The 23,271-nt window shown below is 42.6% G+C and overlaps 1 protein-coding gene across 2 annotated transcripts in view; it reads right to left on the reverse strand.

Annotated features, from left to right (window-relative positions):
- LOC138489329 (oocyte zinc finger protein XlCOF6-like) overlaps nt 1–23,271 on the reverse strand; it is a 111,917-nt gene that overhangs the window by 47,912 nt on the left and 40,734 nt on the right. For both annotated transcript variants that reach the window (XM_069617029.1, XM_069617028.1), the window contains 4 exons: nt 22,773–22,886; nt 22,373–22,447; nt 20,174–20,272; nt 19,941–20,015 (listed from right to left, as the gene is read on the reverse strand). In XM_069617029.1, the coding sequence (XP_069473130.1) occupies nt 19,941–20,015; nt 20,174–20,272; nt 22,373–22,447; nt 22,773–22,886 (363 nt within the window). The remainder of the gene's footprint in view (nt 1–19,940; nt 20,016–20,173; nt 20,273–22,372; nt 22,448–22,772; nt 22,887–23,271) is intronic.

Raw genomic sequence — 23,271 nt, forward strand, 5'->3', positions numbered from 1 at the left:
GTAGGTCCTGTAATGCAGGCCAATGAATGTCCTTGTAGTCCTGTGTACTTGCGCACTGGACAGGTATCTATATTTTGCAGTAATTTAATTGTGATTTTGTCTTTGCTTTTTACATATTTATTGAGGAATTGGTGTAAAGATTTGAAACATTGTTTGGGAATGTTACACATTGACGTGCATGGCCATTTGTACACTAGACGTTCTGATTCAGTTGAATGAAGGGGTAATTTTAAGTTTTCAGGGCATATTTTTGTAAGGAGTACTTCTTGTTCCATTATGGTATTATTCACTTTTTCATAACCTCGACCACTGCTATTTATGGCAATTGTATTTGTTTGCTTTTGTTTGTACGCTTCTTCATTAAAATATGGTTCTGTGCTCGTAGTGTGATTCCATTCACCTCCGCAGATACTTAAGAAGTTCTTTCTGTTGACATTTCTCTTATTGAGAAGTCTTTTTTGTAATTTAGTTATTAGTTTTGTTAGTGGTTTCATTTTGTTTAACAGTAAAATAAATACATTTCTTTTGAGAAGAATTGTACTGTCCATCAATGCTTCTAAGATTAATTTCCTACGATAGGTTTTAAGCTTTGAACCTGATTTCTCTCCTGTTTTTATAAGATTTTGAAGGACTTTGCAACTGTATATTTTGGCTAAAATACTTTTCTTGGTATGCTTACTTTGCACTATATTAGAATTTGAAGAAGTAGTTTTATCTGTACTGATAGCTGATTTTCTGTTAATTGTTTTTTGGTTTGTTTTACATTTTGATAGAGGAAGCGAAGTTGTTGTACTTGAAACTTCTTGTGTTTCACTAAATGATTGTATTAGATGTTTTGTTTCAATTTTTTTTTACAAATTCTGCTAGAGATGGATGCTTATGTTGGACACCTTTATTTTCATTTGCTCTAATTTTGCGTTGCTTTCTACGGAGTTGTCTTTTGGTAGGCATTCTTTAGGGTCTGTTGAAAAAAATAAAGAAGATATGGGTTGGGGTGTTCTGGAATGTATGTGTGCTGTGTGCATGAGTGTTTCAGTAAGATGATAAAGATGTATGTAATGGTGTGTGATTGTGCATTGGGAACTAAAACTAGTAGGGATAGGTATTCTTGAATGTATGTGTCACTAAACTGGGGTTCAGGTGACAAAAAAAGTAAGCTAGTGGTGTGGAAAAGTACAAATAGTAAATGTAATGTATACAATTAAAACAGTTGTTTGTTCTATAATATGAAAATTGTAGTGGTTCAGTTGGCTAATTTGTGAGTCCAAAAATAGAAATGTGTGGGCCATTCTGGTTGTAAATCGCTGTTTACGACATGGAAATTTTTGGACAAAATGGTACAAAATCTCTATTTTAAGAAACCAAAATAGCTGGTATTAATGTTATAGTATATTTGATTAATAATATGGTGATATTTTACTTACTTTTGTTTTTAAATTAGCAGGTAACTTCTTAGTTTTTCTTTCTTCTTTGAATTTGGCTGCTTCTTTTCAGGAAACTGGTCTTCACTGCAACTGTAAAAGTTTCAAATTAGTAACTTTGTTTGTATATAGCACTGTTTTTAATTTAGATATTGATTTTTTTAATTGAAATCCTCAATGCCTTCTGTAAAACCATTAAAATAATTTATTTACATAAGATACATTGCATCAGTTCAGTACATATGATATGTTCTTAATGAACAAATTGTATTGAATGACTAACTGTAGCAAAAATAAAATATCTTTACTATGTCTTGTGAAATTTATAATATATTAGTGAATACCACTATTTCTGTAAGTAAACTGTTCTAGGTAATAGCGCCTCAATGTCATGTCTAATTTAAAGTAATTAAGTAAATAAATAAATAAAAACAAAAAATATGAAATTGTATAAGTATTTTTATAAAGGTTTAAACATAGATTGTGTTTGCATGCAATTTTTTTTTAATATATGTAGTCTATATATTTCATTTAAAAAATGTTAGTTTAACATGATTTGAGTGTGTGTATAAAGAAAGTAAAAAGTATAAAGGTGTATAAGTGGTAGTTGATTTTAGGAAATTGAAAAAAAGTACAGTAAATTCATTTTACAGATTTTACAAGGTAAAAGTCTGTTTGAAAATGTGTTCATCTACCATAGCTCTCAACTCACACGCTTTTGGCGGGTGTCACACGCCTTGTAAAGGGCAGACTCACCCGCCAAGCCTCCTGCACGCCCATTCATTCCAATGGGCGTCTCACCCGCTAAAAACAAAATCGGGTGATTTCACCCGCCTGTAAAACAAAAATGTTTGAGAGCTATGTCATCTACTATACAGAAAATATGCATGCCTGAAGTTTGTGTTCATGCATACGGATATGCATGGAGCTGCAAGTAGAAATCTTGAAGGCTTGTACAGTATTTGTGGTAGATGCTGCTTGCCAATGATATGACACTTGTACTCAGAGAGATTCAGAGTGCATTTGCAGTGCTGATCTATGATGATGCAGTTAGATGTAGAGGTCTTGAATGTGATTGTGCATGGTCATGTGATTTTTGAGGTACATCCAATGAGGGAATGGCAGAGAGAGTGTAGTGGAAATGGTAGAAGGGCTGTTCATGTTACGATATGTCCGCAGACATGGCGTTAGTTCCCGGACATCAGGAGTTACATCCGGGGATTTTTGGGTTCAGAAGTCATGCAAATGAGAATAAGCACTGAAAGGGATTGGTCAGGAAAGTTTGGTGGGTGTGTTGTGCCAGGAGAGATTTTCTGAGATACTCTTTTTGCTGAGAGAACAAAAGATAGCTATGGCTGTGTGTTTCAGAAAACAGATCGTTTGGATTTTAGGAGATTCGTGGATACACTGGTTGAAGGTGCATGCAGAAAGCTGTGGAGTACCTGTAGATCTTGGATTCCCACATGTGGAAGTACACTGGCATGGAGTATGTGGAATGAAGTGGTTGTATTTGCTACCTCTCTGTGCTACTTTGGAGACAGAGCAAGATCCAGACAGAATTGTAATTCATTGTGGAGGGAACAGTTTAGGGCATGTGACTGGAATTTTTTTGCAATTTGCTATGAAAGAAGGACTGAGGAAGGTTATGGACATGTTTCCTAATTCTCAAGTGATATTTTCACGGATTGCGCAAAGACAAATGTGGCTTCGTTCTTCTTCATTTGGTCCACAAATGGAAAAAGCAAGGCGCAATGTTAATAAGGCTGTTTGTGGCTTTCTAAGAGATTTTGGCATGTCTTCTTTTCACAATGAAAATATTATGTTTTGTAGTACATACATTTTTCGCAGAGATGGAGTCCATCTTACTTATGCTGGCAATCAGATTTTTCTGAGAAATGTACAAAATGCATTGCGACCTTTTTTGGAATTACAACAATGATTTTGAAGTAGATGTTAAGCATTTACAATTTTTGACTTACAAACACCACCCAAAGGCTCTTTTCAGAGCCACCACTTCTTTCCAGAGAAAATTACAATGTTTGTGATGGAGTAGTAACCCAATTTTTTTAATGTTCGCGAACTGTTCGCGGACTTCTAAAAAATACAAAGAGCCCTGCTTCATTTATTTTCACTTCTATTTTTTAACTGGGAAAGGCGGCTCTGAAAAGAGCCATATTTTTTGGGGATTTTTGTAATTTTGTATTTTTTTTGGTTTTTCAGACACGACACACTAGGAGAGGAGGGTAAAGTAGGGTAAAGAGGGGGACACCAACCACAGGGATAAGAAAGGGCGAGCTGAGAGAGGAAGATGTAGAGTGGGTTTTATTTGGGTAGTGAGCAGGTCTTCTCGTGCTCTGAGACGATAGTCTCAAAAGCACTCCGAAGTCGCTCCCCCCTGCAGAGTACTGTGTCACAGTACATACATACAACTGTGACCCTCGAAAGGTAAGGGTCATCAGCATTCTGTATGGCCTGTGAGGCAGCTTGAGAAAGACGCTGTCCCACAGAGGTGGTCCTTGTGGTGACAGGATCAGAAACAGAGGATGAAGTAGAGGAAATCAACCTGCTACGTTCTTCGCAAGGTACAACCCTGCGAATAGCCCCAGAGTGAAATGACCTCAGGTGTCGCTTCATAGTAGTGGTCCCAAAGCTGTAGCTACCGTGCTTCCCGCTACTGAGTATCATTTTGCACTCATTGCAGGTAACATGGTTCGCACGAGCCTTAGGACCATTCCCATGAATGGTAAATAACCGCCACACCCAAGACTCACGCCTAGTGCGGGTAGTAGGGATTTCCTGTATCTCATTCTCATCATCCTCTTCTTCCTCCTCCGCATCCTCAGTCCTGTTCCCCTCTTCAGGCCCTTGAGGAAGTGGTGGTGGTGGAGGGGGTGGTGGTGGTGCTGAAACAGGTGCAGCACCAAGTGGCAGTTCAGCAGCCAAGGATGCCATGTCGATGATGGTGTAGTCTGCAGGTGGCAGCAAACATCACTGTGTTATGAAGAATAGCCAGAAACACAATGGGAATAACCTCTTGGGCGTGGTCTTTTATAGGGGTGTTTGTGCGCGGTACGCGGACATGCGCACTGTGCGCGGACAGATCGAACACAAAAAAAGGATCGGAAAGTTTCAAAAGGTATATAGAAACTCAAGATTGCTATGTGGGACTTGTGGCATGGTGAGATTTTATTGAAAAATATTATGGATTAACTGAAAATGTACTTTTAAATTGTTCGGGGACACGAACAGTGTCCGCATTTCAGGACACACGATGAGCGTGGGCGCGGTCATATGATCTGTTTGCAAAGTAGTGTGCGAAGGAAGCGCCTGTCCGCAGGACACCAAGTGCACGGAGATTGGTTAGCGCATGCGCATTGATGTCCTACGGACACTGTTCGGGTTCTGACGTAATTAAAAGTGCGTCACACGTGAAACGAACATTTCAGGACACCGCGTGTGTTCTTAGAACAGTTTAAACTTGGTAGCGAACAGTAAGGACAGATATAGTGTTCTTCAGGACACGTGTAATTTAGTTTATGTACGAACATTTCAGGACACCAATTGTGTTCTTAGAACACTTTCAATTGGGTAGCGAACACTACGAACAGTTGTACTGTTGTTCAGGACACATCATTTTTGTTTATTTACGAACATTTCAGGACACCAATTGTGTTCTTAGGACAGTTTTAAGTTGATAGCGAACATTACAGACAGATATAGTGTTCTTTAGAACACTTTAATTTTTGTTTCTTTACGAACATTTCAGGACAGCACGTGTGTTCTTAGAACAGTTTCAACTTGCTAGCGAACAGTACGAACAGGTGTGGTGTTCTTCAGGACACCTCCATTTTCGTTTATGTACGAACATTTCAGAACACTTGCACTGACCGCAGACACTTTTATTGTTTTTTTAAAAAAAACGGAAACTATTCACAATACAATATAAAAATTAAACTTTATTTAACATATATTAATACTTTATGACAGAGAAGGTGAGGCAGAAACAGAAACAAAAACAGAAGAATTTGGGGTTTCAACATGATTGGTATTAGGTGAGGAAGGGATGGAAATCTCATCAAAACGTTTTGGATTATGTAGAGGGTTTGGGGATAATTGACTGGGATATGGTGAGGAGGGACAAGTACATGTGGGGCAATGGTATGACGTTTTTGTTTTAAAATGATCTTCAACAAAAGTTTTCAAATTATTAAAATTGGTCAACAGTAAATCATTTTTTCTTTTATGTTGTCAAGCGTGTTTTCCATAACAGCTTATTCAGAGGTAGTTTCTATTTTGTTATGCTCTCTATAAAAAATATATATATATGTTAAATGTATACAAAATAATAATATTTAAATGGTTTATATTATAAAGTGTTTACCATTAGTTTCACTATCTTGTGACATTTCTTCATGTGGGAAACTGTCCTCCAGCCATTCCAGAGTAAAAAAAGAAAAGATAATATATTTTTTAATCTAATACAGAAAGTTTATAAATATATGAGTAAAATGAAGTACACTTACTATTTCTGGTAAGATAAGTCCTATGTATTCAGTGGGTCTGGTCTTGTTCTCAGTTCTGTTGTGTCTGTGAGGTAATTATGTTGGAAGCCAATTTATGTTCTTGTGGTATATTCCATTTCAGAACATATTGTATTTAAATGAATGGTTAGTGTGTTACATATATGGGTTACATTTCTTATGTATTACTATATATAATGTGTTTGTGTGCTACTTTTTGAATTTGTTAATTGTTCTTATATTATGATATAACAATCAAACATACCCCCCCCAGACCCCCCTCACATTTTTTAGGTAGTGGTACTGTTCTCCGAACATGTCCGCGAACATTAAATAAGTTTGCGGACATCAAGTTCATAAGAAGAGATCTAGTCAGTTCCATATGACATGTATATATATAGTCAAAGTCATTATTGTTAAGTTTTGCTACTAAAAACCTATGAAATTCAGTGAAAAAACATTGTTAAAGGGAGGTTATGGTTAAGTTGCGCTACTAAAAACCTATGAAATTCAGTGAAAAAAACTTTGTTAAAGGGACGTTATGGTTCCAAGTAAAACCGAAAAACTCTTGAAATTCGGCAGTTATGGTAATCTAAGCAACCATAACTCGCGCCGCCATCGTGCACTGCTAAGACTAACACACAGGACATCAAAGATGACATCACAAATGTCATTGATGTCAGCGGACAGCCCTGCCTCGTGCCTCTCTCAAGCTCAAAAATGCCCGAGCTCATGCCATTAGTCCGAACACAAGCAGTTGGCTGTGAATACAGCAGTCAAATCCATCTGATCATGTTATCTCCAAATCCAAAGCCTTTCAATGTACTTAAAAGATATGTCCATTCAATACGATCGAAATCTTTCTCAGCATCCAAGGATAACGTCACCACATCTGTTGGGCGCTCTTTGCTCTCATATAGAGTCAGCAACAGTCTTCTCATATTTTCTGAAACATGCCTTCCTTTCACAAACCCAGATTGACTTACATCTGTTATATCCATCAGAGCATTTTCAATCCTGAAAGCTAATGCTTTGGCAAAAATCTTGTTGTCTGTCTTCAGTAAGCTAATCGGCCTATAGCTGCCAGTTTTCACCGGTGTTTGTCCCTCCTTCAGAAAAACAGAGATTGAAGCATGCCTTGTTGAACTTGGAAGGCATCCATTCCTCAAAGAGACACGTAGCATTTCTAGCATTAACTCAAAAACCTCTTCCGGGAAAATTTTAAAAAGTTCCGCTGGCAGTCCATCTGGACCTGGGCATTTCCCAGAATTCAAAGCACAGGCTTCCATTCTGAGATCCTCCATGCACAAATCTCTTTCCATATACTCCAAAGATTCCGAACTTACTTTCTTCAGATGACAGTCCTCAATGAATTGAAAAATTGCACGCTCAGATAAGTCGGTTTCTGAAGAGTACAGGGTTTTGTAGTATGACAGAAACGCTGTATTAATTTCCACAGGATCAAAAGTCACCACCCCATCCTGTCTCTCCACTGCATTGATAGATCTGCCATTTTCCATAACCCTCAATCGATGTGCAAGAAGCCGATCATATTTTTCACCTTTTTCATAGTGGTTGCTCTTGGTTCTAAAAAGCAACCACTCAGCCTTTGAAGAATACAAATCTTCCAATCACTGCTTTTTCAGCTTTAATACTCCTAGAGTCTCACTTGAAAGGTTTTGCATATTACTTCTCTCGAGATCCTGAATGCCTTCATTAAGCTTTTTCATTTCTGCATCCCTCATTTTTTTCTTCTTGCTTGACAAACCAATCAGCAATCCTTGCATATATGATTTAAAGGCTTCCCACACAAACTCCACCCTGACTTCACCAGTCCAATTCACAGATATAAAGACTCTCGCCTCTTGAACTATCTTGTCCACAATTTCATCATCATCTAAGAGGGTGACATTCATCCGCCAGGTGTTAGACTTAGGAACAGGGAAGGTCAATTGTAAGTCTATGGAGATCGGAGCATGATCCGAAATAAGTAGTGATCCGATGTCTGACCTTTGGAACGATTGCGTACAGAGGCCAGAGGTCAAAAGGAGGTCAATTCTCGAGTAAGCATTATGCCTTGCAGACAAGAATGTATATTGTCTCAGTGAAGGGTTCTGCAATCTCCGTACATCTGAGAGGTTCCATTCAGATATTAGCCTCTTCAATGCTGTTCTTTTCAGATCATTGGCACTGTCAGCACCCCCCACACTTTTATCAAGTTCAGGTTCCAGAACAACATTGAAGTCCCCTCCCACAATTACATTAACTGCATGTACATTCTGCAACATTTGCGCTAAAGCTACCATCACCCCCATTCGGAGCACATATATTGCAGAAACAATACGGAAAATCCTGAATATGTGCAGTGACACATACAATCCTTCCATCTCCATCCTTCACACACTTCACTCCAGTGACCTGTAGATTCCTTCTAAAAAGAATACACACTGCCCTAGAACTAGTAGTGAAAGAGGAACCGTAAACATCACCAACCCACTCCTTTTTCCACTTATCTATATCCGCATCTAACAGATGAGTCACCTGAAGCATCGCAACATCCACTCCCATCTCCTGTAGTTTACTCAAAATCATCTTCCTTTTGAAAGCACAATGTGCACCATTCACATTCCAAGATACCACCCTGAAATTCCTCTGAAAAGTGTAAGACATAAATAGGTCTCGATTCCCAATCCTTGCGATGAATTCACAAGACGCAATACTACCTAAACCCATAGTCAAGGTAAAAGATGAAATAAAAAAATGAAAAAACACTCCTGGGCTCGAACCACCCAACCCTCCAGAACATCCCTTCCAGCTATACGCAGAAAGGGACTACCCCACCCCATCCCTTAGGTCGTCATAGAGAAGTCCCCAAAAGGTGCCACAGACCACAATTGGTCAAATGAAAAGTGAGGCTAAATATTCTGCTTGACCTTAATGAAGACCAAACCCGAGCACTCAATTTCACAAGTCTCCATTCTTTGAAAGCACGACTTAAATCATTCCTTAATAAATGCAATATCTCATATTCAAGAAAGCTAAATACCACACATCACCCAAATTAGCCCGGTTCGATATGAAAAGAACCATCTATTCTGCCACATTACTGTCGTCTTCCAAGCATGGCATATCTGGACGAAAACACATCTGCTGTAGGCCCATAGGTCCCAGACAAGTGCGCATGACTTCAATTGCACCTCATTGTCCTCTCCTCCCCCATAAATACTATACCGTCCAATCTAGCGCACCATTCAGTAAATCAATACATTCCTGTATCTCATTCATCATAGCGCTTTGGAGCAACCCCCCCTCTAGTGAGTCAAACTCATGCCAAGACAGAACCTGCATCCCCAAAGTGTAATCAACAATGAACTACAGTAATCCACCAATCAACATAACAATCAAGTTAGGGATGAAAACATCACAAAACCCATCAGCATGAATCATAGTCAGAATGGTGAGCAAATGTATCTACAGTGTGTTAGTAAGTACCTACATCCCTGCATCCCAATAATCCTAATAAATGAAATTCGAAATTGGCTACATTATTTAACCTTCCAATGGCATTCACACCTCCAATCGATGACTATACCAGACGGCCCGACTGCTCATCTTGCTAAGCATTAAACGCAGATACCCCGGTAGTCCAGGGGGAGCAACTACATGCAGGGAAATGCTTTCCCAAAAAACCAAAAGTGAAAATGCTACACTCATATCCTCTTCTTCCCCCCTCACACACGTCTACATACACAGCCCACTTACCAAAGAACTCACAGTATGTCCCATTGAGAGAAAAGACACCCTGCCATCCAACCAATACCTATAGATATAATCCTTGACAACAGAATTTACCTCAGCGCTACATGTTCCAAAGAGACCAATTCCCGGACATTACACTCCCCCAAGTGGATTCCCAGGCCCAATAATGCAACCTTCTCCGCATCACCCACAGTTTAACTTCAAGAAAACACAATATCAGACGGCTAAGATTGACCAAAGGCACTGTATAGCTGGGCATCCCAGAGAGTTTGTCGGCCTTGACAGTAAGTTTGCACTCACACGCCAAATACATGTAAGTTTAACATGTTAGGGGCGCGTAACAAGAACAACTGTTACACATGCAGCCATTCAAGAAGCCCAGAAACACCACGTGTCCCGAAAAATCCTGTCCTGCAAGGTGCATTGCAACGTTCAAAGTCCCCATGAGCATCATCTAGAATTCGCTATTCCGTAAACGTGTGGTTTACAATCAGAAATTAAACCCATTTAGCCGGAGATTGTGGAACAGAAAATTGGCCCTAGGCCAATGTTAAGGGCGTGCAACAATAGCATCTGTTACGCATGCACGGGTCAGACACTGTACAGTATTCTCCCAACGCTGCATTTCTGCCTTGATGTAATTTCCCACAACCTTATTGAGCTCATGGATTACAGGTTGTTACCGGAGAAAGAAAGGCATCAAATTCTGCCTATGTAAATGCGAACTACAAGGGATTCCACACAAGCAATCCGGGATAAAGCAAGCCGCATCAGAGATATATAATAACGAAAGATGAGTCCCTCCCCCGCGACCACAATGCACCCGCACCCGAGCCCACACACCCGCCGCGCACCCAAAACACAAGGGCACGCGACAAGGCACGCAGTCAGAACATACGCGTGCCACGGCCCCGAGAGAGAAAGCCCCACAGCGCCCTATCACAGCCCTACCTCAAGCGTGCATCCCCAGCAACAAATCACCCTCACCTGCCAATCCATCTCAAAGTCACCGTCAAGGATGACCCATCCACCTCCGAAGGTTGACACACGGCCGCCATTCCAGACCACATGACTCACCCGGCAACCCATCTGCAAAACAAGCACCACCTCCTTCAGAAAACCTGCTGAGCACGTACTACAGCAGAGCAAAGCACCCAAACCCAAACCAAGCATATGCTCAAGTGAAACTGGAAACCGTTACAGCAACATAAACAAACAAAGCACGGATGACTATACAAATAAATATACCACCCAACATTTTTAATAAAAATACAAGTCAATAAAGACAAAATTAACCTTTCTACATATTCACAGCTTCATACATCATATCAATCTGCAATATTATTAAAGTTCAGATCCCCAACCCTCAGCCACTTTTCAGCTTCAACCGCATCTTCAGTGGTTTTGACACCTGATCCAAAAAATATCTTCAGTGTTGCTGGCTTGACCAGCAACGTTTTAATCCCTTTTTCTTGAGCCAAAGCTTTAGCACCTTTGAACGCCTTCCTCATTTCCACAATCTCCTTAGGGAAGTCTGGGTAAATGGACAATTGATCCCCATTCAGTAGAAGTTTTCCTTTCTCCCTTGCAGCTTTTAAAATCCTCTCCTTTGCACTCACTCTAGACATCACCATGATAATCTGTCCTGATTTTCCGGCTTGGACAAGTTTGCCAGCTCTAAAGGAATAATCCATGTCCATATCCTTTAGGATGTTTTTCCCAAAGTTGCCTCCAGCACTCCTTTGACTCTCTGATCAAGGTTTTGGTCCAAAGCAGAGGCTTCACTCACACCCAGTAAGCGCAGGTTCAAATTCCTTTGATCAGCCTCCAACCTCAGGTTCCTCTTCTTCAGATCAGTAACCCCATATCTCAGTTCCTTGTAGGCCCTATAACTCCCCACAACCTCTGGTTGTATTTTCTGCTTCCACTTTGGTGACTCTTGTTTCCAGGTCACCCACCTGAGAGGAGAATTCACTTAGAGTAACCTTCATATCTTTCACATTTTGAGAAATCTGGAGAAGCAGTGCATACATATCTCCATTCCCTGAGTTCTCATCCATCTTCTCTCCTTGTTTAGCTTTTTTGGAGTTGGGGTTGTCAGGTACCTCAATCTTCTTTGATATTAGAGTAGGATTCATTTCTGCAATTCTCATTAATCAATAGGCCGGGAGGGAGCAGGAGCAGTTGGCTTAGGCAAGTGGGTGATGAATTGTGTACAGCATACATATGAATTATAGTATGCATACTTTCATGTATAGACTGGCAGAGCCAGTTCAGAACAGTAGAGCTTATATAGGTTCTAATGTACCAAGTGTGATGCTGGAAATGCCTCAGAGGGACAGGGCCTCTGTATCCTTGTCCTTTACTGCCTTTTATCATGTGTTTTCCGTGCAGGTGTTCATGTGGGACTCCTGGCGGTGCAGCTCTCTTTTGGTTTGGTGTACAGACCCATGGGTGGGGGGTATAACCCTGTGCCCCTAGTGTATGTTTTTGGCCACCTGTGCGTTGCCCACAGAGCAGGTTATGGGCTGGTGGCTGCTCCTTGCTGAATTTGACAGGTGCTCCGAGTATCCTCCATTTTGGGATATCCAGGCCCTGCCATTGGAATCAGTTGATTCCTGATAGGAAACAAGATGGCCCTTGTCGCCTCTTGCTTTTTATTGCCCGTTACCTTGTTTTCCCAAAGTTCTGGGAAGCCCTGACTCTGTCCCTCCCCCCTGACTGGCTGTTGGGTGGAAGTTCTATATATGGTGTTGTTGTGAATTCCAGGCCAGACTGGCTGGAGCCTTCCCAGTGACTGTATGTTGTGGGTACACCCTGTGGGTGGGACCTGGGTGAATAGAGTGTGACAAATACGCATTCTGTGTTGTGGGTGTCTAGTATCTGGTGTTTGACAATGACTGAGACAGCCCTTCCCGAAACTGGTATGAATGCAGTGTGGAGTGTTGAATGGCTGGGTACTTGTCCCAATACACAAATTGTTGCGAGTGTCTGGAGAGAGGTGAATGGCCTGAATCCACTAGAGACCTGATTGGATGCCTGCCTGCGTGAATGCCCTTCTGACCGATTGGTTGCCCGAGTGTGACCCAGCAGAATACATGGGAGATCAACTAGTATATCTGGGGGCCTCTCACTGCTAGAATTGGTGTTCAGAAGCTGAAGAGAAACTGGAGTTGAAAGTGAAGCTTAACATTGAAGCCCTACTGGAAGAGAAGTCTTGATGCTGCTCTACCTCATCAATCTGAAAGCTGCTATGTCTCCAAGGACTGACCCAGAGAGGGGCCATCGTGCACCAGCTGATCTTTGCCAAAGCTCCCTGGTAGACAAACCTACGACAGGCTGCCGACCGGAGACGAGGACTGCTGCGGAATCACAAGGAGAAGCGCCCAGACACTGTTGTGCATAATCGTCGCTGACCGCCATCGCAGACCGGAGCGCTGTGCTCCCTTTGCCTACGTAACATTTGATCCAAAGACTTTCTCGCCTGCACCGTCGACCGCTTTGTCCCGCTGGGGAAAGTCGAGGCCACTGACGCACCAAGGATCATCCGCCGGTGGGTTTCCCGCCACCTGACGACCTTAGAGACGCTGGACGACTCGACGCCCTTGCTGGGCCACAGTTCTTCTCAATCTCTTTGCAGTCCTGAACTACAGTCATCAAGGTGCCCGCACGCCTCTTCCTTGCAGGATGCCAACGCTTCATCATGGTCGAGCACCGCTAGGAACGAAGCTGCCGCCTCACCGTCGTTGTTCACCCCTTTTTCCTCGTGGGATCTCGACGATCCGTAGCTCCTGCCTTAAAGGGAGCCGCTCAAGAAGGATCCGTCGATGACACGATGACAAACTCTGCTATTCCAGGTACGCTGGGGTTGTAGAACTATTTTAGAAGGAAATAAGACTCTTTTCAACAATATATGGACTGGGCTTGTACGATATATCTTTATTTACAGGTTGCCCAGGTGGGGGGGGGGGGATCTCCACACAGAATTGTGCCTAGTTGGTAGGGGTCAATATTCTGCCAATTGTTCTAATCAACTGCTTTACTCCTGTATCTACTGTTGGTTACTTTTATTCCTTGATCTGTGTGACATTTGACAAGAGTATAGTTGATACACTTTAATGAGATCTGATAATAATTGTGGTACCACTTTAGAACTGTATATATTAGCCATTGTAGATTTTCTGAGCACAAAGTGAGTTATTGTGATAGTGTATATAACCTTGAATATTAATTATATAAAGACTGTTTTAACTAATACAGTGTGCGGACATTCCTTTGTGGGGGCTTAGGGACTACTCTGTACTTAACAACCAGCCTGCAGCACCTCCTGAGAAGCTAGGCCTTGATTGCTCGTCCATTGCTACCTTATAGAGAATCTTGGCTGGGGTCCTCTATGCCTCTCCTCTGCCATATAGAGAGCAGGAGTACAGACACCCCCCTCCAGTCTTTACACCAAGCTAATGCATCCACTTCAGGTACATATGTCATTACTATAGCGCCAACACAAAGCCTGAAGTAAGCTATGCATTCACTAGATGCATATGTCATGACTATAGCGCAAACACAAGGCCTCAAGTAAGCTATGCATTCACTAGATGCATATGTCATGACTATAGCGCCAACACAAGGCCTCAAGTAAGCTATGCGTTCACTAGATACGTATGTCATTACTAAAGAACCAACACAAGGCCCGAAGTAAGCTATGCATTCACTAGATGTACATGTCATGACTATAGCGCAAACACAAGGCCTCAAGTAAGCTATGCATTCACTAGATGCATATGTCATGACTATAGCGCCAACACAAGGCCTCAAGTAAGCTATGCGTTCACTAGATACGTATGTCATTACTAAAGAACCAACACAAGGCCCGAAGTAAGCTATGCATTCACTAGATGCACATGTCATGACTATAGCGCCAACACAAGGCCTCAAGTAAGCTATGCATTCACTAGATACGTATGTCATTACTAAAGAACCAACACAAGGCCCGAAGTAAGCTATGCATTCACTAGATGCACATGTCATGACTATAGCGCCAACACAAGGCCTCAAGTAAGCTATCCGTTCACTAGATATGTATGTCATTACTAAAGCGCCAAAACAAGGCCTCAAGTAACCTATGATATGATATATGATAGGTTATTTATAATGCGCTTAATACCCAGGGGCTTCTAAGCACGGACCCGGGGATCGAACCTGTATTGGTTTGTGTCGTCTTCTTCCAAGGCGAGCCTATGGCCCCTGACCTATCCTCCCAGGACTATGCATTCACTAGATACATGTCATTACTGAAGTGCCACCACACGGCCTCAAAAAAGCTGTACATTCAATGTACACACACATACACCATTTTTAAACACTCTGGGCCTCATCACGAGTTGGGCGGTATCCTGACTGGGAAACCGGCCAACTGTATTTGTGTTACTGCCCACCCGTCCAACGGTATTACCCCCGGATCACGGGTTGAGCGGTAACCATAATTCCCCATTGGGTGCTTTTCAGCACAATTATCGCCAGTGGTATTACTGTGCGGTAATTGCACTGAAAATCAGCATATTTCCAGCATATTTACCCACAGCTTAAAGCTGGGGGTACACAATGCCATACTCGTGTTTGGGCGGACCCTTAAATTCAGGAGTAATAGCGTTACTGCCGCATTTAAGGGCTACCACCCAACTCGTGATGAGGCCTTCAGAAAGAGCTTGCATACTGAGAACATCAGTTAGACACGTGTATTAAGGTCTGATGTATGGAGAAAGGCAAATCAAAATCCACAATTTTAACTTTCCTTAATTAAAAGGCCCAACAGGTTATTTTGCAATTTTGCTGCCTCACAGTCAGGAAAAACCCAGATTGGGAAAAGTCCCTTATCTAATCTAATAGACCTATTAGGCCAAAGCAAGATCAAACATATGACATGGATTATAGATAAAGGGAAGGACAAGATTCCAATTAATATAGATATATTTGTGTATCAAATAAGATAACTAACAGCAAACAGGACACTGAAATAGTGCCAGGAATTTAATGAGGTAATATGAGAGCAATTAGGACCTAATAAATGTAGAGACGTTTTATCAAATAAGATAACAGACAGGAGACAAGGCGACTGAATAACATTAGGAGTCTGATGAGGTAATACAAGGCCAATTAGGACCCAATTATGTATGGACATTTTTTATAAACAAAAATGAACAATAGGTAAACAAAGTTATGGTAACTACTTCAGTGACAGATGAAGAAATGTAAGGCACTGGTGATTACATTAATGAGCTTCAATAACAGTATATAAAAAGGGAAGTGAAGAACAAGTTAAGAGGGCAGCCTCAGAAGAACCTAAGGAGGACAACATGCCTCCCCAAAGCCGGCCAGGCATGCAGACCACATGAGCGATGGCCAGATGATGTGAAGACCTTAGCAGAGCAGAGGATCTATGGCCAGATGATGTGAAGACCTTAGCAGAGCACAGGAGCGATGGCCAGATGATGTGAAGACCTTAGCAGAGCAGAGGAGAGATGGCCAGATGATCTGAAGTCCTTTGCAGAGCACATGAGCGATGGCCAGATGATGTGAAGACCTTAGCAGAGCAGAGGATCTATGGCCAGATGATGTGAAGACCTTAGCAGAGCACAGGAGCGATGGCCAGATGATGTCAAGACCTTAGCAGAGCAGAGGAGAGGAGAGATGGCCAGATGATCTGAAGTCCTTTGCAGAGCACATGAGCGATGGCCAGATGATGTGAAGACCTTAGCAGAGCAGAGGATCTATGGCCAGATGATGTGAAGTCCTTAGCAGAGCACAGGAGCGATGGCCAGATGATGTGAAGACCTTAGCAGAGCAGAGGAGAGATGGCCAGATGATGTGAAGACCTTAGCAGAGCACAGGAGCGATGGCCAGATGATGTGAAGACCTTAGCAGAGCAGAGGAGAGATGGCCAGATGATCTGAAGTCCTTTGCAGAGCACATGAGCGATGGCCAGATGATGTGAAGACCTTAGCAGAGCAGAGGATCTATGGCCAGATGATGTGAAGACCTTAGCAGAGCACAGGAGCGATGGCCAGATGATGTCAAGACCTTAGCAGAGCAGAGGAGAGGAGAGATGGCCAGATGATCTGAAGTCCTTTGCAGAGCACATGAGCGATGACCAGATGATGTGAAGACCTTAGCAGAGCAGAGGATCTATGGCCAGATTATGTGAAGTCCTTAGCAGAGCACAGGAGCGATGGCCAGATGATGTGAAGACCTTAGCAGAGCAGAGGAGAGATGGCCAGATGATCTGGAGTCCTTAGCAGAGCAGAGAAGCAATGGCCAGATGATCTGAAGACCTTAGCAGAGCAGAGGAGAGATAGCCAGATGATCTGAAGACCTTAGCAGAGCAGAGGAGCGATGGCCAGATGATCTGAAGATCTTAGCAGAGCAGAGGAGCGATGGCCAGATGATCTGAAGACCTTAGCAGATCAGAGGAGTGATGGCCAGATGATCTGAAGACCTTAGCAGAGCAGAGGAGTGATGGCCAGATGATCTGAAGACCTTAGCAGAGCAGAGGAGTGATGGCCAGATGATCTGAAGACCTTAGCAGAGCAGAGGAGTGATGGCCAGATGATCTGAAGACTTTAGCAGAGCAGAGGAGCAATGGCTAGATGATCTGAAGACCTGAGCAGAGGAGTGATGTCCAGATTATCTGAAGACTGCAGCAGAGGAGAGGAGTGATGGCCTGATGATCTGAAGCCCTTAAAGCAGAAGAGCGATGGCCAGATGATCTGAAGACCTTAGCAGAGCAGAGGAGTGATGTCCAGATTATCTGAAGACTGCAGCAGAGGAGAGGAGAGATGGCCAGATGATCTGAAGACCCGAGTAGAGGAACGATGGCCAGGATGATCTGAAGACCTTAGCAGAGGAGAGGAGCGATGGCCAGATGATCTGAGGACCTTATCAAAACAGAGGAGCTGTGGCCAGATGATCTGAAGACCTTAGCAGAGCAGAGGAGCGATGGCCAGATGATCTGAAAGACCTTAGCAGAGGAGAGGAGCGATGGCCACATGATCTGAGGACCTTAGCAGAGCAGAGGAGCAATGGCCAGATGGTCTGAGGACCTTAGCAGAGCAGAGGAGCAATGGCCAGATGATCTGAAGACCGCAGCAGAGGAGATGAGCGATAGGCAGATGATCTGAGGACCTTAGCAGAGCAGAAGGGCGATGGCCACACGATCTGAAGACATTAGCAGAGCAGAGGAGCGATGGCCAGATGATCTGAAGTCCTTAGTGGAGCAGAGGAGCAATGGCCAGATTATCTCAAGACCTTAGCAGAGCAGAGGAGTGATGGCCACAGGATTTTAAGACCTTAGCAGAGCAGAGGAGCGATGGCCAGGATGATCTGAAGAACTTAGCAGAGCAGAGGAGCGATGGCCAGAGGATCTTAAGACCTTAGCAGAGCAGAGGAGTGATGGCCAGGATGATCTGAAGACCTTAGCAGAGGAGAGGAGCGATGGCCAAATGATCTGAGGACCTTAGCAAAACAGAGGAGCTACGGCCAGATGATCTGAAGACCTTAGCAGAGCAGAGGAGCGATGGCCAGATGATCTGAAGACCTTAGCAGAGGAGAGGAGCGATGGCCAAATGATCTGAAGACCTTAGCAGAGGAGAGGAGCGATGGCCAGATGATGTGAAGACCTTAGCAGAGCAGGAGCGATGGCCAGATGATCTGAACACCTTAGCAGAGCAGAGGATTGATGCCCAGATGACCTGAAGACCCAGCACAGCAGAGAATGTATGCCCAGATGATCTTAAGACCTTAGCAGAGCAGAGGAGCGATGGCCAGATGATCCGAAGACCTTATCAGAGCAGAGGAGAGATGCCCAGATGATCTGAAGAACCTTAGCTGATCAGAAGGAAGCTGAAAAACTGGAGCCAGCAACTGAAGACATGGCTATGAGCAAGCAGGCCAAGCCAAAAATAGTATCTAATTCTATTTTAATTGTATTTTTAGAAGCACACGTGTGCTATTAATAATAAACTTTATTCAAAGAGGTGCTGGGAAAGGCATTCAACGGAAAGGATTTTGAGCGTTCCTAGTGAGAATTCAAGGGAGCGTTGTTAGCTTTTTTAGAGTTCCCAGTGAGAATCCAAAGGAGCATTGTTAGCATTTTGAGAGTACCGAGTAAGAATACAAAGGAGCATTATTAGTATTTTGAGAGTTCCGAATGAGAATACGAGGGAGCATTGTTATCATTTTAAAGTAGTTCCTAGTCAGGATACAAGGGAGAGTTGTTAGCATTTTTAGAGTTCCCAGTGAGAATACAATATGAGCACTATTAGCATTTTGAGAGTTCTGAGTGAGAATACAAGGGAGCGCATTTTGAGAAGTTCCAAGTGAGAATACAAAGGTGCATTGTTAGCCTTTTGAGAGTTCTGAGTGAGAATACAAAGGAGCATTGTTAGCATTTTGAGAGTGCCTAGCGAGAATACGAGGGAGCGTTGTCTGTCTTTTGAGAAGTTCTATTTGTTAATACACAATACACTAGGGGCCTCATCACGAGTTGGGCGGTAACGCCGGCGCTATTACCACCGGCACCATTAGCCCTACCGCCAAACCCCCCGGCGCTATTAGCGCCGGATCACGGGTTTGGCGGAACGGTTAGTGCCCATTCCCCATTGTGCCCATTCGGGAATTCTACATTCCCCATTGGGCCCAATTGGGAACATTTGCGCTATTACCGCTGGCGGATTTCCCGCCAGTGGTAATAGCACCGAAAATTGGCAAATTTGCAGCAGATTTCCCCCCAGCTCAGACCCAGGGCCATGATCTGGCAGACCCTTAAATGCGGCAGTAATAGCGCTACCGCCGCATTTAAGGGTTACAGCCAGACTCGTGATGAGGCCCTAGGTGTAGAGCTAGAAGCAGCAATTTCAAGCACGTTGGTGTGAAATCCCAAATCTTGCATTATAGGCACACCATGAAAGGCCTACATTTGATTTTTCGATTGAGACCAATACACTAAGCATGATTCAGGTTAAATCTACCTGTTAAGTGTGGAGACAACATATGACACCACATTTTTGCAGCACTACATTTAAAGTATTCCAAATACAAATGGAAAGAAATGTTTTAGAAGAGTAAGATACAATTGCAAATCATTGTATCCTATTTTTGTTGTAAGAACGCGTCTCAACCTAAAAAACGGGATTACAAGTAACGTTTCACTCTCCTTATTCACAGTAAGTATGCATTCTTTACTCACATGTGGACCGGCTGGGGCTTTGTTTTCCTTTACTGTCCTGATCATCATTGCAAGGGGTTGCTTTCATGCCAAGTCCTGTTAAAAATACAATCGCTAAATGTTATTCTACGGCATGCATCATGAGGGATATTGTGTAAAGCCTGCTCCTGCCAGGCGCAAATGAAGAGGACTATAAAAACTCCTCTTGTAAATGCACACTGCTGATTCCCAGTAATTACACAACATGTCCTCACCTGCTGGTCTGCTGGGGCTTTGACGTCTCTTACTGTCTCTTTCATCACTGCAATCAGACGCTTCCTCCTCTTTTTTGCAAAATGAAATAATTTCATGTCCTGTGACACAATTAATTTTATGGGGAAAAAACTGAATGAGTAATGACCAGGATTAGCTGTTTACATGCACATCAAACACCCGAATATTTAACTGGCCTGATTTAGATCTGATCACTTGTGCACATTCAATAAGGGTAAGCAGAAAACAGAGAGTCAATCACATGGTACATGTCTATCAGGATCTGATCAGAGCCAGCAGATATTCACACTGCTATCAGAGTCTACTCTGGGATGGGTTAAACAGAGGGATTGAATTCCCCACACATTCCTGCCAAAGTCTACTTAGGGCTGGCAGATACTGAAATATTCAATAAGCCTATACTCTCATATCAGGGTATACTCAGGGCAGAGTGATACTGGCAGATGTAGTCACCCTGTACATGTCTATTAGTTTTCCCAGGGCTGTCATATAAACAGAGACACCCTCAAGCTGTAAATTTCTTCCGGGCCAGCAGGGGAATAGAGGTTCAATGAACCTGTACACTCTCAGCAGAGTTTAATCAACCCTTGCAGATACTAAATATCTACTCAGGGTTTGCTAATACTAAGGGCCTGAATCACACTGTATTGTTTTTCAGAGTTTGCTCAGTGCTGGGAGGTAGTGATATACTCAATCACTCTGTACTCTCTTATAAAAGAATACTCGGGGTTGGGCGGTACTGACGGATTTAATCACCATGTGCGTGCATGTCTAGTATCATTTACCCAGGAGTGTCAGATACATAGAGACTCAATCACCTTGTACATTGCTATTAGAGTTTATTCAAGGACAGCAGATAATTATAGACATATTCATTCAAGACAATCCTAGCCAAGTTTGATAAACACTGACAGAAACTGATGGTCTACTGATACTAATGGATTTAACACCCTATCAGAGAGTACTCAGGGGCAACTGATACAGAGGGATTCAATTACCTTGTACAATGCTCCGAGACTCGACTCAGGGCCGGCAGACACCAAGACATGTCCACTCTTACAGGTTCTGCTGAGGGCCAACTCATATTGAGTGTTGGGATTCAATCTCCCAGTATCAGTCTATACTAGATCACTCAGGAACGTCAGATACTCAGCGATTTGATCACTATATACACGTCTATCAGAATACGATCAATGGTCGCAGATGAAGGCAGCTTCAAAGTGTTTGATCGGAGAAGATAAATACATGGAGATTCAATCACCCTGTATATGTATATCAGAGTATGAGATTTGATTTCCCTGCACCTGTCCATCATTTCAAGTGGTAGCAAAGAAGGACAGAATTTGACGTCACCCTATGAAATGTAAACCTATCACTCTTTCCTTGTTAATCATATCAGTCTTTCCTTGTTAATCCTTTCACTCTTTCCTTATTAAAACACTAAGGCTGACAATGCACAACTGTGTATCATACAGGAATGAGTTAACCTAAGTTGCAACAGTGAACCAACACACAAGCAGACTTGTAACCCTTCTGAGTTGTGATGCGATCACTCACTGCCTAAACTCAGTTTATCCAACAACTGAAAACGTTCTGTAACACACAGTTAATGGATTGCCAATGGACCGCAACCAGCATTGCATCACTGATTCACTAAGTACAACGTGTGACTCATCAAATCACCAACTCAACATATTCCCCAGCCTGCAATTCATCAATCCAGGAACGTTGGCCAAGACACGTAACATGTTAGCTCACTCACTAAGCAATTTGCCAACTGACAAACCAATCACAACCAACAATGACTCAACAACACAGGAACATTAGCAACACACAGAGATAGGGTCAGTGACAGATGACAACCAGCAATAACTCAGGATCATCTGTAATTCAACCATGATGAACAACTAGTCAACTTACTAACTCTAACCTGCAAAGGGCCAACTCACTAACTAATCACAACATGTGATGTGCTGACTCATTAATCACCAGAGGCCAACTCACTACCTAACCCCAACCAACACTGCCACCTCCAAAATAACCATGACCTGCACCATGCCAACTCAATAGCTAATCCTGGCCACCAACATTTCCCCCGTGGAGCTGATCCCACATGCAAAGGAGGGGCCTCGCACCATCTAGTCATAACAATTAAAGAAGCCGGTTTGTGTGTAACTTACCCGAGTCTGGGTCCAGGCTCTGTTCTCTGACCTCCTCGCTAAGATTATCAATAAAAATTGAAGTTGGGTCCTCATCTTCCATCAAACAAATGTCAGAATTGGGTAAAGAAAATAAACTTAGTTGTGTTTCAGAAATTAAACAAATGGTAACCTTTAAAAATAAACAAATGTTTTAAACCAATAGCAATGGAACAGGAAAGGGTTCCACCAAAACATTATGAAAGAAGCAGTTCTGAAGATAACCCTTCAGAGTAACATAATAAACCAAATCCATCAAAGTGGATATTCTGAGCTACGCATTCTTGTTCGACGGAAAACTGTATTGTGTGTATTGGAGCTAAGGGTTTGAGGGGGGCCTTTAAATCAGATCTTTGCAGCTGTTACATCCCTGCATCCTTACCTGGGCTGAGACAATCAATTCTTTCTCTGCCTTCTGTTTTCTGAGGACACTTAAATTCCATGTCGTCATCTCTCTTTATGCTGAATAACACATCTCGATCATTGATCCCGCCACCTGTGGAATGAAGACAAAGATCCATGATTTCCATCCAGCTGGAAATATTTCCAGTCTACTTGTTTGGCCGATGTTTCCCCTACGGTCATTCTGCCTAAATATTGACGAGCAGGGAAATGACGGAATCTAGACATAACACATTATTTCCTACCACACTACGCAAAAAATCTCCACACAGGAAAGGAAACAAAGTGAGAAGAAAACAAATAGAATACATTAACGAAAAGAAAACCCACAAGGTACAGTCGGAGCTATCAAAACATCTTTGAAAATCAAATCTCTGTATGTATGAGGTTTCCTCACATTTTTTTTCACCAACAACTACGCAAGGTTTTTGGGCCTCATTTTACCACTTTTTTCCATCACAAAAACATGGAGGCACCCC

This window comes from Ambystoma mexicanum, chromosome 9 (assembly GCF_040938575.1).
Source record: "Ambystoma mexicanum isolate Mex_15411 chromosome 9, UKY_AmexF1_1, whole genome shotgun sequence".
In the NCBI taxonomy this organism is placed as follows: Eukaryota; Metazoa; Chordata; class Amphibia; order Caudata; family Ambystomatidae; genus Ambystoma; species Ambystoma mexicanum.